This window comes from Hemiscyllium ocellatum, chromosome 3 (genome assembly GCF_020745735.1).
Source record: "Hemiscyllium ocellatum isolate sHemOce1 chromosome 3, sHemOce1.pat.X.cur, whole genome shotgun sequence".
Lineage (NCBI taxonomy): Eukaryota > Metazoa > Chordata > Chondrichthyes > Orectolobiformes > Hemiscylliidae > Hemiscyllium > Hemiscyllium ocellatum.
In genome coordinates this window covers 74,024,937-74,042,238 of record NC_083403.1, presented here as the reverse complement: position 1 = coordinate 74,042,238, position 17,302 = coordinate 74,024,937, and the positions used below count along the sequence as shown (strand labels likewise).

The window sequence follows — 17,302 nt, the reverse complement described above, 5'->3', positions numbered from 1 at the left end:
AAATGCTAAATATATTTACGAGAGGGGTAGACCATGAGCCCTGGTGGGAGGAGGGAGTGATGACAGAATTAAAGCAAGTGTGAGGTAACAGAAAAGATGGTGGCATTTATCCTTGCTGAGCATGGAAGGTCATTAGCCTTCTTCCTGTAATGCTAGGCATTCATGTGGACATTGCTCTGACCTGGGTGGTAATTGGTGGCATGACCTTCTCTGGCAGTCCTGAGGAAAGATGAAGAATCTCTTCTCAAGCATCCCATGCACCGGGATGACCAGGTCACTGTCAGCAAATCTGGGTACCAACTTACCACTGTCAGCTATTTCTGTGGAAAGTCTTCAGACACACTGCAGATGCGAAGGACTGCTTCTGGTTCGCAGCAATTTTCCTAGAGCACAGCTGGAGCTTAAATATGGTGTCAACAAAACATCTGGAAGATCCTGCAGGGATGTGTAGTTCTGTCACTGCTGAGTACAAGATAGCAGGAGACTGGCAGCAAAGTGGCATGGTGCATACCTATGGTGCATGGGGAGGTGGTGGCTGAGCAGTATTATCACTAGTTACTGTTAATCCAGAGACCTAAGCAATAAATGCTGGCCTAGCTAGTGATGCCTTCATTTTGTGAATGAATAAAACAAAAAATGAGGTGAATAGAGAATTGTAAGAGTAACTAGCTGGAGCTCACAGTCAGAAACCCTCCATTAAACTCCCCAAAATTGAGACATTTTTGTAAAAGTCAGACCTTTATGCTCCCATTCTTGCAGGACCGAAGCAGCACTCAAAAGAAATATTGGGCAGACATTTTCAGGATGCTGCTTCCAAAAAATGTTCGATACAGGGAGTCAATATATGAATTGAACATAAGACGACACAGCAAAAAAAAAGTTTGAATTCACAGAAAAAGTGAAAAGTGAAGAGAAGGCTTGCAGTGAAGAAATAATATGGAGCCAGGAAAGCACTGTGTACCAGTGATCAGACAAAAGCCTAGGAAACCTGACAAGCAGAAACACTCTGCTAGGTGCAAGCAGCATTCAATAGTGTCTCACATTCTCATCAGAAAACCCTTTATCCTTTGATTGCACAACCTTTATTTATCTTTCAACACTCTTCAAATAAAAATCAATTCCAACAAATTTTGCACAGCAACCTATTTAACTGCAAACTGTATCATTAATTCCTCAACTTCTATCAAAACTATCTGATGTAAATAATCAGTGATTCAATCTTACATTTGAATTTACTGTTTAGTATTGGTTCTCAATGAATAGTTAAGATCCATATTCCTTTGACAATTTTACTCATTTTCCAATGTTAGCATTCACTCATGGTAAAATAACGTACAGTAGTTTAACCATTCAATGTTCAGCTTGTCTTTCATCACTTAATACATCACCCTTATCTGCTGATTAAGACACTTAAGGAGAATCATTTACTTGCCTTTTTTCTATTAATTTTTTCTCAAAAGTACCTCTGTTCCACTAATAATTTTTGCCGCTTTCCAAGTATAAAATTTATAGTCATTCTTGTTTTATTATATATACACTTAGGTTTTGTGTTTAATTTTAAATGTAAAATTTGAACTCTATTTTTTACTGCTTAATTTAGAAAGTGTTTTATGTCACTTGACTATAATTTACTTTTATCCTTTACAGTATACTTGTTCTGGATATTTCTTTTCTCTTTTTCATTCTTGCACCAAACCAATTCATATTGTGGTTACTTCTTTCCAAATTTCTCTTTTGTTTTAAAGACAACCTACTAATCTACTCTATTATCCAGAATAAGATCAGGTAGCCCTTTATTCTGCAGAGGAACAACATATTTACTGAGAAACAGATGCAGGCTAGAAGATAGCAAGTCTTCTGTTCTGTAAATAATTCAGTAAAGAAGGTAGAAGTTGATAACAAAGGTACTGTGGAAAAAGAGCTGTGAAAAGAAAGAAATGTTCTAGTTTGACTTTTGTGTATAATTGAATTTTAAACTATGATTGCAACAACAGAAGGGTGTTTTGCAATATTGCTCCTAAGAATTGTTTGGAGAGATCGGGGAGACAGCTCCCTGGCCTATGATTGGGAAGCATTTTCCATTTATCTGGACTCAGCAAGTTGGCAAGAGTCTGAAATATGCTGGTAGAGTGACACGCCCACATCTGAAATTGCTGCCTTCATTAAATGAAAATTCTTCTCAGTGTAGTCCCCTCATCCTTGCCAGCAGAAGAAAGTGAGAAATGCAGATCAGAGTCAAAATGTGTGGTGCTAGAAAAGCACAGCCGGACAGGCATCAGAGGAGCAGGAGAGTCGATATTCCTGAAGAGCTTATGCTTGAAACGTCGACTCTCTTGCTCCTCAGATGCTGCCTGACCGGCTGTGCTTTTCCAGCACCACACTTTTTGACTGAGATAGATATGAGGCCCCATTAGGAGTAGAGGACTGAACCCTGTGTGGCAACCTACTTTCAGTTTTCAAAATAACAAATTTATAAAGAAGGCCATAGATAAGTCCCAGCCTTGTTGTTGAATGAGGGTCTCCGTTAACCCATTTTGACATCAATCAATTTTGTAGTCTTAAACATGTTGAGCTGCAACAATTCAAGCAACTTAAGATCCTGACCAGGGGCAGCATGGTGGCTCAAAGATTAGGACTACTGCCTCTCAGCACCAGGGTCCCAGGTTCAATTCCAGCCTCGGGCGACTGTGTGGAGTTTGCACATTCTCCCCATGTCTGCGTGGGTTTCCTCCAGGTGCTCCAGTTTCCTCCCACAGTCCAAAGATGTGCGGGAAAGGTAAATTGGCCATGCTAAATTGCTCATAGTATTAGGTGCATTAGTCAGAGGGAAATGGGTCTGGGTGGGTTACTCTTCAGAGGGTCGGTGTGGACTGGTTGGGCCAAAGGGCTCGTTTCCACACTGTTGGGAATCTAATCTAATCAAATATGCAGGAGATTCAGCAGCAGAGGTTCCCACCAGGTGTGATCTCAGTACAATTGCCCAGATCACTTGATCCACAGATTGTAATCTATCAATTCTGGTTTCAAACTTGAACATTCTGCCACTGACTGAGTCTTAAGTTCATTTTCCTCTGCCATTGTACCTAAGATATGCTTACATGCAGAGGTCTGCCACATAAAACTTGAATTTGCAGTTGTATTGCAACAGATTTTATGTCCAGTATCCAGGCTCTTGTCACTTCAGGATGCTACTATTCTAATGCTTTCCCCACTTGCCTCCCATCTTCACCCTGCAAAACCGTCATCTGATCCAAGGCTCCCATCATACACCAAGTCCTGCTCACCTAGCGTTCCTGTCCCATTGACTTACTTTGGCTCTGGTCTCCCAACGTAGACTGTTTAAAAGAAAGGATACCATCTGTATTGGACACAAACATGGTCATCTTTCAATGTGCAGCTGAAAGGTATAAGAATGCAGAAAATTAATGAACTGAAAAAAAAAATTCCTTTTAAAGGAGGTGAATATTTTGTTATAAATTCTGCGGTGTTGTTACTTGGAAGAAATGAAATCAAGTTTAAGTTTTATCAATTAAAACACTAATAAATCAAAAGGAGAAAATACAAGTATTGACGAAAAATTAAAAATATGACACAATGTAATTCTGCTTTATTCTTCATTGGAATAGTACATTTGACATACTTAGTCACATTATTTCAGCTATTGTTTTTGCACTGCTAGTTGTTTGTGGTCCAGTCACAAGTCACTTGAAATACCTAAGGTCTTACTTTTAGTCTATGAATGCAGATGTGTCATTAATCAGATACATTTACATAGGATGTATTATTTATTTCTTTTACTAATCTGATTAAGCTTTTTTAATGGAATTGGCTGCAACAATGTCATTGAATAAACAGCTACATCTCTTGCTTAAACTAAAACATAAAATTAAAGTGAAAAAGCTTAAATACATCTTCTCAGCACAATCCACAGTGGAACTATATTGTAAAAGTATAATTGTTTATGTTTTTTTTTGATCCTGACCAGCAGGACCCTACAATTGGCAGATCAATCAATAAACATTTACTGCAAGTGCAAAGTACCTCTGGACTCAAATTTTCCTTCCTCTTTCCTGCGAGGGATGAGTGGGAATAGGGAATGAGAATTAAGCAATTAAATTGGCATAAAAAAAAAACATCTTTGTGGATCATTGAGTATTTGTAACCATGTTGAAACTTACTGAAAAGATAAATTTTAAAGAGGCTACATCAAATAAAAAGGCACATGTTTTGGTGATGAATTATCCATTGATACTTACAAACAGAAACCATTTTTTTAAAAAAAAGGACAATACTGTTATTTAGAAACAGAAAAATGTTACCTGTGTTCGTTTACTTAATTAATAAACTCAGTACATCTGTCCAGTTACAAAGTTTACTCATACAGTTAATCCCAATAATCATTTGAAATAAAATCAAAAATGTTGTTACTGAAACAAAAATGGCAATGGAACAAATAAAGAATAACCTAGGCAGAATGCTACTGATTTAAAGTAGTATTTTACAAATCATCATTGTGGGCTGTGGTCTCACTAAATTGGTTCCTTCATGGATCAAAAAAATTCCAGTTGACTGTCCAAATTGCAAAAATTTTAAATTTTCTTTCTGCACTGTTCAAGATATCATTTTCCAATATACTATATTTGTACAAGCTAAGTCAGATTTGGAATGATTTGTGTTAGAAGTAAATCCAATTAAAGAGTCCCACAGGAATCTGTTTGGAAGTTTTCATTGCTTTGCTGCTGTAATCTTGGTGGAAAATCCATTTAAATAAGGTTTCCAGAAACTTTCTACCCACTGACAGCAGTCAATCAGGAAACCACTGAGGGGTTTTCAACATGTGTGTCATAGTCAGCATTTCTAGCCATCCATTTTGGTTAGCTTTCAGATGGTGCAGGTAAAACCTTTTAGTAAGTTACAAGCAGGTGAGATCATTCTCCAGTGGAGGCTTTGGAATTAAATGGTCTTTCTTCACCTGATTTTTTACTTTTAATGAGCAGGGTATAGAAGTCAATTCACAATTCAATATGTTTCTTGACTATGACAGTAAAATGTAACAATGAAGAAACATTTCGAGCAAAACCACAAAATTGTCCCACACAACTGCTTTGAATTTTTCTGTAATATTTGTCGCTGTTAAGATAGCTTCTCTTTAAAATATGCTTGGACTATCAAGTGACCCATCTTAACCTACAGAATTAGCATTGAACTACATCTTATCTAGCAAGGCTGTTTAGCAGCAGAAAAACTCTCCTCTCAAAACAAAATTGTGAATAAGGCACTAAAAATTACTTTTAGATAGCATTATTTAATGTTATTAGGTGGATTTCAAGCAAGTGAAAGGTGATTGCCAGATATTATCTTAGAATGTTTTTCACTTCCATTATCCTAGCAATTAGTCATGATTGGAAATCAAGTGAAACCAAGCTCCTTGCCAGTCATGTGAATTGTGCAAACTGATATGTAAATTGCAAATATTTGCTTTTATGTGACCAAGCCAACCATCCATCCACACATCCAGACGGTATGAGGATAGGAGTGCTGCTCAGTCTGACTGACTGCCTACCTACCTTCTCGGGTGTGCTTGAAGCAGCAGCACATGGAGATACCTGAGCCCTCTATGAATGGTGGGCACTGAAGTGTCAACCCCCAAGGCCAAATTCTAATTTTCTTTCATACCTTACACATTTTCTTCAGCTTAATGTTTATGCCCCATTAACAAAAAGAGCTTGCACGTGCATGAACCAAATTTCTTCTGCATGTTCACACTTTCACAGCCGGTTAGTTTTGACTTGATTCCAATACATTCCACTCCCAAAGTAAAGCATGCCTATATGTGTTATTCTAGCTAAAAGTCAGAGTCCAGCTTTTTATTGTGACTCCAGAATTTTAAATATCAAGTCTGGTTATTGTTTAGGCCAGTTCAGAGACAACTTGGACAGTATTCTCCAATACCCCAGTTTATTTCTAGTCCCTTCAGCTGAATTAAAATTGCCTTCTCACAAATGTTAAGTGCTGGAAGGGTTGTGTATAAATATACAATTAGATTAGATCTTAATGACATGGCATTTCATGGCACATTGGTATCCCTTGAGATGATATAATTTTCCTTGAGAAAGGAACAGGAATATCACACTATACAGGGAAAAATTCTTTTCAGAAACTGAGGCTCAAGAGAGTGTTAGGACAATGCAAGAGTGCAAACATTGCCAAAGATCCACATCGTCCATGATTATAGCTGAGTATTCCTAACATGTGCAAAATGGAAGAGAGAGACTCCTATCTCCAGCGGCGATCGATAGATTCGTCAATAAAAATAAGAGAGTCTGATTAGTTTCTTCTTTCTTGAGTTGTACGTCACAGTGCTTGAAGCCAAGTCTTTGGAAATAATTCCAAGAATTTGTACTACTTAGTAATATGGCCAAGAAATAATTCATGACACCATTCCCAGTGTCAAGTCTGTTCAGTACTTGGATGTTAATTACATGCTATTGCTTCTCACTGCGGAGTTCGGAGAGGTCCCTGACACATCCATCGTTTCCCACGTAAACAAGGCTCGTTTTTGTTTATGTAAACATACCAGTCTGTGACCTTTTCCTTTGCTTCTTACAAATGTAATAGATAGGAAAGATAAACAAGCCTATCAAAAGAAAAGAAATATATTGTGTTACAAATACTTATTAACAATGTTATAATTTGCATGTAAAAGCAAGAGCTGTCATTGTTAATTGAGTTACATGATAGCAAGCTCTGTAAGTAATTGTTGTCTTGTAATTATTTAAACCTACTCTTCAAAAATTAAATAAATATATCATTAGGTACAAGAATGCACATTTCGCATTTGGCAATTATATAGTACTGTTTTTGAAATGTCTTAGGAATGGAACACAAAGTATTTTTGCGATTATAGCTATGGTTCAAGAGAATGTAATACATAATCCACAAGATGATGCAATGTGATTTACAACAATATCAAAAGTGAATCCAATTATTGCTCTACTATATCGAAAACTACAATTCCCATTTAAAACCAGATGTGATGCAGGTCACTATTTGTGTGTTCTACATTACCAGTTAATGGATAGAGGATAGTCATCTGAACAGCACAAAATGCAAATGTGTTTTGTGAAACATTTATTTTGGATTTCAAGAATTTGTTAGTACGTAACTGAGAATCTGGGAGAAGTAAATACAATGATTCTGGTGTACATTCCTTTGACAAATACAAATTTGCAGGCCATTTCTTTATAAAATGGTAAAATAAAATTGAAGTGTTATTCTTGTATTTGGCAGCATCAATTACAAACAGATGAATTTGGTGCAGGAGAAGGCTGTTTGACCTCAAGTCTACCCTGCCATTTAAACTCACCTAACTATAGCCCAATTCCCAAAAACCTCAAAAATCTACCTCCACCTCAAAAATATTCAATAACTCTTCTCCAGAGGGTAGTGCAGACAGAGTGTTTTAAAGACACTCAACCCCCAAAGAGAAAAAAAATTATCCTCATCTCAGTTTAAAACTAAAGGGGTCTTCCATTTCAGACATTGTATCCTAGTTTTCGCTTCTCCCACAAAAGCATCCATCCTGACATGGATCTTCACACCTCAATAAGATAACTTTTTATTCATCTAAACTACATTGGGTAAAGGTCTGGGTTATTCACACTTCCATTACACGATAATCATCGCAATCCCAGAAATCAGTCATATGAACCTGTGAACGTCTTCTAAAACATTTTTATCCCTTCTTAAATAAGGAGACCAAATCTTTACTCAGTACTCCAAATGTGGTCTCACCATTCTTTTACAAATGTGGAAAAATATTCCTATTGCTTATTACATCCCTTGCAGAAATGAGAAGTTTCCGTTCACCTTCCCAATTACTGACTGACTTTGCACGATTTGATGTATTAGGCTCTCCCAAATTCCATTGTATCTCAGAATTCTGCAATCTGTCTCCACCTAAATAATAAAAGTGAACAAATACACATTTTTGTATATTATAGTCAATTTGTCAAATTTTTGCCAACTCACTTAATTATCTACATCCCTTTGCAGACTCTTATATCCTCCTCACAACTTACTGTCCTACTTATCTTTGCGTCATCAGAAATTTAACAACCATACATTTGGCTCTTCATCTAAGTCACTGATGTAAAAGAGTTATGCTCCAGCATTCATCCATGGCAGTCCAACCATTAAATCATGTTGATCTGTTTATGTTTACTTACCATCTCCTGTAAGCTAATAAACCCCCTAGCTGCTGTCATGCTATTTCCTAAACAAAGAGTTCTTATTTTGCCTTTTGCCATCGATGTGGCAGCTTGTCTTGCCTTCTCTTCAGGAAATCCAAATACAACACTGCCACAGTGTCTTTATCCACTTTTCCTGTTACTTCCTCAAAAGACACCAATATATTAGTAAAACATCAGGTTTCATTCATAAAACCATTCTGTCCTGGCGGTATGCACTGAAATTTTCCAAGTGCCCGCCATATCCTCCTTAATAATATATGCCTGCATTTTTCCCACTAGAAGATGTTAAGTTAACTGGTGTATCGAGTGCCTGTGGCATTAATCACCGATTGATATGGATGTGGAACGCCATTTTGTCCGTCCTTGTTATTCCCCCTTAACTGCTTTATGGAATCCAGTAATCTCTTTAAAAGTTCCATGTTTTTGCTTTCAATATCCAACAGATAGTTTATTCCACATATTGATCATTTATTATATGAACAAGACTTTCTTGATATCTATTCAAAAAAAAAGTCATCTTGGAGATTGCACCTGTTATTCTGGTAGCCTAAAATAAAACCCCTGGAATAACGTTGTATGCTTCTTATGATAATACTGCCCCTTTAACAAGGTTATTTTGCTCTTGGTCTTTTCTGAGAGGGGTCATAAAGGCAGAGGTACTGATATGTCTGAACTGGCTACTTTAATAATGGCTAAGAGATACTGCCTAAGGCAACAAACAGAGGAGGCCTTTAGGGTTTTTAAAAAAAAAAACGCTTGTACAATGAAAGGGGAGCGGCAAGTTCTCCTTGATCAGGGATTTTTCTAACTTGGTTTAGTTTTCAGCTGCGCTCCTAGAGAAACAGTTGTTGAGATTCTCTCTCTGACATGTCTCCTATACGAGCTAGTGTTTGATTTTACCTTTTTTGCGAAGGGGTGTTTATGGAGATGTTGCAGGAAATTGCAACAGTGTCATTAAATTGTAGCTTGTGCTTTCAGATAGGTTAAGTTATTCTATATTCTGTTCTCTTTTGTTCATGTTTCATTCAGTAGCCTTTAAATAATTTGTTTTGTCTAAAACTGAGTGGTTTGACCAGCTGCATCACTCTTGGAATATTCACCTTACACCTGTTTAAAACAACTAGAAAAGTTGGAGTCTAGGCTACCTTCGAAATGTTTTTTTTTTGGGGGGGGGGGGGGAAAGAGTCTGGCCTGGGCCATAACACTCTGTAATATCAGTCTAGAAAGAAAAACAAGTTTCTAAAGTCTCTTCTCACAGCAGAATTTTACAGCTTCAGATTTGCCTTGGTGACCTTCCAGGATCCATCTATCTCAAAGAAAAGTCCTGAAATTTACACTTGGTGGGTCAGGCTTAGATTGGTCTGTCTTCCTTCACCCCATTTAAGCCAAATAATAGCCATTTCCCAGATAAGGTAGTGTCAGGGATGTAGGTAAGCTCAGATTGAATTCCCTTCACTGGTCCCATTTCTACAATGGTTGCTTCTCCAACCCCTTACACCCACTCCCCCCACCCCCCACCCAATCAATGGCTGTCCTGCCCACGTACTTTTATCCCCACCTGGTCTTTCCTTCAGGATTTGCACTTCTCTACCTACTGCATGATTCCCACATTTACCCTGACTCTGGTAATTAGATCTGTGGCCCCATCAGCAACTACTACACCCAGCGGCACTCCTAGGTCTACAACAGTGCTGGCTATTCAAATAGTTCTCAAAATGCAGCATCTGGCATTTATAGGGATTTGTTCCTTTCAACTTACAGCCTCTAACACACTAAAATTTACAGATGAGCAGAATGGAATAAAGGGCTAGATTTACATGCCCTCCTTGAGTCAATGAAACTAATTTTCACAGCAAACGTAAATGTATTAAAACAGACCCAAAGGATTGTCCCACAGATGGGCATGAGTTTGACCATAACCTCATGTATTCTGACATCGAGGTGTCCATTGACAAGACTAGGGAAAGTTTATTTTCCTATCCACCAGCATTCCCATCAGGTCAAGCCAATTTTGGAAGGCTTCTGAAATCTAAATTTGTTTAAGAATTCAGTAACCTTCACGGAAACCTGCTGAGAAGTTGGGAAGTTCTGACAAGCAAAAGTTATCAAATGTCATTATTTGATACAGTTATAAGTTGTATGCAATGACTGATCGTACAGTTCTGTCTTGCAAAGGCAAGTCAGCATTGCTTTAATCACCATTGTGCAAGTGCTGAGATGCTTTACAGTACTTTTTACACGGTCGCCTGTGTTACTTTGCATTCAAAACTGAAGAACAAACAGAATATCATGCTGGTGTCATGATCTGATGTGATTTAAATACACAGTATTTAAACTGGAAAAAAAATCTGCAACTTCTGTTTTGAAAAAAAGAAATCATCTGTTACTGGAATGCTTTGACTGCAGACCATTGTTGTAGCTTAGAAAAAAAAGCTAGTCTTTTTTTCCCAATTTCAATAAGCTTCACTGTATAGTGCATCAATGTTGTTCAACATCTACCTTCACTATAAATGCGAGGTTGAGTTTTAAAAGATGCTTAACAACTTATCTCAGCAGAAGGTTCCATACATTGTTTGATTGACAGTCTGTATTTGATCTCATTACTCAATAGATGCTGGTTTCTCCTACAAATAGCACTTGAGGGGATTTAAATTGTTTTCATTAGATCTGGATTTTTTTAATCCCTAGTATGAAAGGTTGTGTTTGTGAGTGACAGCCAAAGTACCCTCTAAGCTGAGCAACTGTGCATGCAGACATTACCAGACCTGAGTGGTTGTTACATGAGTCCTAAGGACTGTACAATGGATACTGCGTAACTGAAAATTACAAGGAGTCCCAGAGGGTGATATGAGGAGAGATGGTGAATTATTCGGGGGGGGGGGGGGGGGTGGTGGGAGAAGGTGTGGAGTTAATGGTGAGAGTTAGGGCACAAAGGAAGGACATGGAGAGGTGAGTCAATGACTCAATGAATCCAGGCGTGCCACCTGCAGGCCTCCAAATACCAACCTGGGTGTTGGAAAACCTGAAGACTGCCAGCCAGTTCATGAGGTGAAAATATTTGCAGAAGCAATAGTGTCAGGGTTCAGAAGTTCAAAATTAACATGACTCGCAATTTCTGAGCCAAAATACAAAAACATCAACTGAAATAAACAAAATGTGTGTTCTGACTCGATGCTGTAGAGCTTGATTAGTTTCTCTAACTTAGATTCAACAGCTTGAGTTATTACCTTAATTAATTGTTACTTTGTATTGATGGGACAGTTCAATGTTCAGCCTTGGTGCCTTTTAGCACCATTTACGATATACATGCGTTGTTAATCTTTTCTTCCAATCGAATTGCAATTTACATTTGTCCGTATTAAATTTCATCTGACATTATTGTCCTTCCATGAATGTCAAACTTACCAATTTAAAAAAAATCTACAAAAAATACACCATTCGGCCTATGGCCAAAGCAACACACAAATCAGAAATTCAGTGGCATTATAATGTAGAATTGGCAAGATTATATTTGGGCATTTCTTGAGGCTTCCCACAAGCTTTACATCCAAGAGGCAACAAGGAAATGTGCTGTCCCCAATTCCTGTTGCTCCATACGTTACTACAACAAAACTAAAACCCTTCTAAGCATTTAGGAGAAACTGGTGAGTAATACTTAAAGTTAGAATCTAATAACAATTCTGTTTATGTTATCACACTTCCTTCAGTCAGTCTTGAAACATATTGCACTACATGGATATTATAATTATTTCCCCCCAAATTCAGAATTTAAATTGCTGGACAAAAGACTTAACCTGCAGCCAACAACAAGTTGAATTAGAAACATTTGTGGGTTTTTCAGACTGCAAAGAGCATGGAAATATTTTTTGTCAAAGAGAAAATATTGTTAAACTCAAACAATATTCAAACTAATCTGTATATTATGCACACACACACAATGGATCTTAGTACATACAAGTCAACAATCCTATTTGGCCATCTCCTCACTGTATTCTTAATGCACTGGAACTGCCCAATTCCACCATTTAAAAACTTATCTAAACTTTTTATCACCTTTTAAAACAATAGAACCATATAATCGCTTTCAGTTTCTTTTCTTCCTAAAATTTATGCACATTCAGCAGAAAAAGAAATGGTATTAGCCATTTGTTACTTGTTGGATTTCATACACTTTTAAAAGGTTGACATTGCTCCTTTCTCTGCACTTTGTTTTCACAATAAAAAGACAATGAGAAAGCCTTAGAAACTGTAGACCTATAATAGTGTTAGTATTCACCACATCCATTACCAAGGCTTTGAGGAGATTGTACACAAAACTGAGACAATGGTCAAAGTTTCCCGAGGTCCTATCCCAGCAATAAGTCACCTGCTGTATTGGAGACTGTGTCAACAACACAGGGTTTTGGGAATGAAATTGTTGGGATGGGTTCTACCTAAACTGATCAGCATCCTACTGGAAAGGCTAAATAGAGTGGTCACAAGTAATTTAAATTGGGAAATGGGAGGCAGGGCTCGGGGAAAGTTAATACTGCTGCAAAATAATTCACATGATAGCCAGCAGAGAGAGAGAGAGAGAGAGAGAGAGAGAGAGTCAGGAATCCTACTTCAGATATGGCAGGTAATAGCAAGACTCTCAGAAGTGTAGTGATTAAACTGGAAGAGAAATAATAAACAGGTGAATAAAGCATGAGGCACAGGTTACAGTTTATGCCCCCAAATAAGGGTTCTACATACAAATGCATGGAATATAAGGAATCAATTAAGTGAGCTACAAACACATAATCTAATGAAAGATTAAAATTTAGTACCCAATACTGAGACATGACCGCAGGATGTTTGGGACAGGGGACTAAATATATCTGGATATAGGGTTTACACGACAATAGAGAAAATGGCAGAGGAGACAGAATAGCTTTACTGATTGGAAGTAAAATTACTTCAATCGTGAGGAGAGATATAATGAAGAAAAAGCATTCAGTGTAGACTGTATGGATGGAATGGAGGAACAGTAAAGGATCTGAAGTGGTAACAGGCACTGAATACAGACTGCTGAATGGCAATTCTGAAGTGCTGGATTGTATAGATGCAGAAATTAGGCAATTGTGAAGCAAAGCCAGAGTAGTATTAATGGGGGATTTTAACTTTAACAGATTGGGAGAGGCAGACAAGTATTTGTCAGAAAGGTAGTGAATTTCTGGAGTGTGTCTGGGATAGTTTCTTACAACAATATGTCCTGGATGCAACAGGGAACAAACAAGATTGGATTTATTAATGAGTAAGATTTAGTTAGTAACCTGTGTACGAGAACATTTATCAACATTTGAAAATGAAAAGCCTAAATCAGCTAGTAGACTTAGGCATGGTCAAGATGACACACAGACTGTCCACTGGGAAAGTCTGTTAATGAGCAAGAGTGGAAGATATTTAAGGAAACATTTAACATAATACAAAATCAGTTTATATCACAGAGAGGAAAAGACTGCATTTCACACAAAAAAAACAGCTATGACAACTAACGAGATAAGGAACAGCATAAAACTAAACAAAAGGGCTTAGAAAGATACAAAAAGCAGCACAGATCCTGCTGAATGGGAAAGATATGAAGACCGGCAAAGGGCCACAAAGCAACTTATAAGAACTACTAACTGGAATTATGAAAGGGAACTTGCCAGGGTCTTCAAAAATCATTGAGAACAAATGTTATAGTTACACAAAGGGAAAGTGGGTGGTCAGCAGCAATGTTGGCCCACTGAAGTCTAAAGGTGGGATAATTGTTCATGACTATGGAGAAATGGGAGGCATGTTGAATGATTACTTAGAATAGTAACCTTTCAAGAGTTCCCAAATGCACAAGTTGTCCCACTGGAATGGAAAACTGCATGTCATTCTGCTTTTTAAAGGTGAAAGAGGAAAACCAGGGGATTACAGTCCAGTTAGCCTAACGCCTGTGGTAGGGAAATTGTTGTTATCAAAGATGGAGCAATTGAACACCTTGAAAATTTTCAGTTAATTAGGGAGAGCCAGCATGTCTTCATGATGGGAGGCATATCTGACAAACCTTAATAGATTTTATGAAGAGGTGATGAAGGTAGTGGACACAGGAATGCCCATGGACGTTGTTTATATGAAATTTCAGAAGTCCCACATAACAGACTGTTAACTGAAGTAGAAGCCCATAGAATTGAGGACAAATCACTGACAAGGTTGGAAAATTGGTTGAATGGCAAGTGACAGAAAGTAGGGACAATGGATAAGCACTCAAATCGGCTGGATGTGACCAGTGGTGTCACACAAGGATCTGTGTTAGGGCCTCAATTATTCACATTATTTGCTGATAACACAAAGTTAGGTGGCATTGTAGACAAAAGGATATTGATACACTGAGTGAGTAAGCAAATCTGTGGCAGATGGAGTTCAATGTAAGGAAACATGAGATTATCCATTTTGGAATGAAAATCAGATCAGGGTTTTTTTTTAGAAGGTATGAAGTTAAATAGAGTGGGTGTCCAAAGAGACTGGAGAGTTCAGGTGTATATTTTTTGCATGTTTATGAAATCTAATCAGGAAAGCTAATGGAATGCTGGCCTTTATAATGTAGAGGTCTGGAATGTAAAGGATGCAGAAGTCACGCTGCAGTTATACATAACTCAGGTTGGTTCGCACTTGGAGTACGGTCAGCAAATCTGTGCACCACACCTTAGGAAGGATACATTGGTTTTGGAGGGAGTATAATGAAAATGTACAAGAATAATACCTGTTCTTCAGGGGTTAAGTTATAAGGAGATATCATACAAATTAAACTTGCGTCTCTCAAATTTTGAAGTTTCAGCAGTGATCTGATCAAAATCTTCAAGATTATTAACAAGAAAAGACAAGGTAGATAAAGATGAACTATTTCCACTGGTTAGGGATTTTAGAACTGGGGCATAGTCTGAGAAAAACACTGAAAGAACTGTGGATGCTGTAAATCAGAAGAGTCTGAAGGTATAATCTGAAAATTAGGGCCAGACTATCCAGGAGAGCTGTTAGGAAGCACTTCTACACACAAAGGATAATAGATTTTGGAAGTTTCTTCCACAAATGACAGTGGATACCGGATCAGTTGTTAACTTTAAATCTGTAATAGTTTTTTTGTGAATCAAAGATATTAAGGGATAAGGTTCAAAGCAATATACAGTTAGGCCACAAATCAGACATGATCTCATTGAATGGTGGAACAGACTTGAGGAGATGAATGGCCTACTCCTGTTCCTATGGAGTTCTGCTCACCAGGTAAACAGACCAGTATCAGATGATCACTAAATCCTGCTCAGCTTAGTGCACAGAATAACTTGCAAGAAAATCCAGGGTGTGGATCTGGGCTGAATTTACACACTGCATTCTTCGTATTGACAGCAAACTGCCATGCTTGCCATTCCTCAAATATCTTGTGACTATAAATAATGGACAGCATCATGCAATGCAATACACAAAGGTGTTCAAGCAGTGAAATTGAAAAAAAAATGCCAGACCCACCCAGTCATCAACTTAATACAAAATCCAGGAACGTTCAAAGGCATTCAGCTGTTCATTATTGCACAGAGGTGATCCTGGATACATTAAGATTGCTCCCATAAAGTAATCTGTGCAAATGCAAACCCAATGTGGCAGTTTTTTATGGTTGGGAAATGCATTACTTAAGTAAAGAAGGTTGTTTTCTGTCTCAACCTTTTTATTTGTTTTCTGTGATTGGTGTCGCAGGTTGTAGTACAGTTCCATGAGCAGCCTACTGGTAAAACCCAAGTGTTCATCCTTCACATTTGTGTTCAACCAAAGGAGACTAGCAGTTTATTCCAATGTTTGGGTTATGGAGAGGAGGGAGGCAAGGGATATTACAGTGAAATATTTTTGTACTGTTTAAGCATTAGTCTTTACATGATGATCGGCAATGGGAGTCTCGATACATTCCCAATTAAATCCACACACAATGAAGTACACCTGGACAGTATTTCAACTGAAATCAAACTTTCTTAAATGACAGATGGGGAACTAATTCATGCTGGAAGTATTCTGCTAGCTTTGCTTTGTTATTTTAAAAAAATCAGAGACTTTTTAATTGATAATATTTTAATATCATTTAAATTTGTCTTGGTTACCATTCACACAATGCTGATTGGGTAATCTAGACAATAGCATCAGCGCTCTTCACTTGTATCTTGGATAAAATATTCACTTAAATGAAGGAACAATACTAATAAGCTTAGGAAACAGACTCTCCCACTATGTTCTTGTCCTTAAAAAAATGTAAATTAAGAGGAAAAGTTAGATCTGGTTTAAAAAACAAGCTGCATTTTTTACCACAGCCTTGGGCTTGGACTCGTCTTGACCTTGAGAATTTCTAGTTCATTCACTTTTAATGGGCAGTGCAGCCTGCTTACAATTGATTCAGAGCTCTATAACCTAAGTGTTTCAGATAAGACATCATCTTATTTTAAATCAAATTTTAAACTTGATAACATTAAGTACCTCAGCACTGTTTTGCCTGTCAAAATGGAATTAATTTTTAGATAGGACTCCATTGTACCAAAGATTAATGAAAATTAATGAATGTTGATAGTCATGGTACTATACTGTATTAAAGGATATCAACAAATTGGTCAGCAGTTATCAGAAAAATCTATATGCTCTCAATTCAATTATCATCTGATCGTTGCTTTTTAAAATTGTGTAATAGCTTGGCTTTTCCTTTTCTGAAATTTGATAGTTAAATTTGGGAAAGGCTCTCGTCAAATCCGATAATTGACGTAAGGCTATTATAAAAATATCATGACATGAGCATAACAAGGTCCTAACACAGTTTTGTTAACCCCTGCATTATAGTTTACTTATAGACATGAGAGATCAGCTTACTTACACAGTTTTTGACATACTTAATTTTTTATCAGTTGAAACATTTGCACATGAAAGTAATTAAAGGAAAGCCCTTGAATAAGGCATTATAGAACCATAGAAAAGTGACAGCTCAGAGACAGGCCTTTCACACCATCATGTCTGCCAACTGAATAAACTAG

General features: G+C 37.4%; 1 protein-coding gene across 1 annotated transcript in view; it reads right to left on the bottom strand.

Annotated features, from left to right (window-relative positions):
- Window positions 1-3,606: 3,606 nt before the first annotated feature.
- rnf217 (ring finger protein 217) overlaps window positions 3,607-17,302 on the bottom strand; it is an 80,900-nt gene continuing 67,204 nt past the window's right edge. Inside the window, exon 6 of the mRNA XM_060821201.1 lies at window positions 3,607-6,637. Within this exon, the coding sequence (XP_060677184.1) occupies window positions 6,564-6,637 (74 nt within the window). The 3' untranslated portion in view covers window positions 3,607-6,563. The remainder of the gene's footprint in view (window positions 6,638-17,302) is intronic.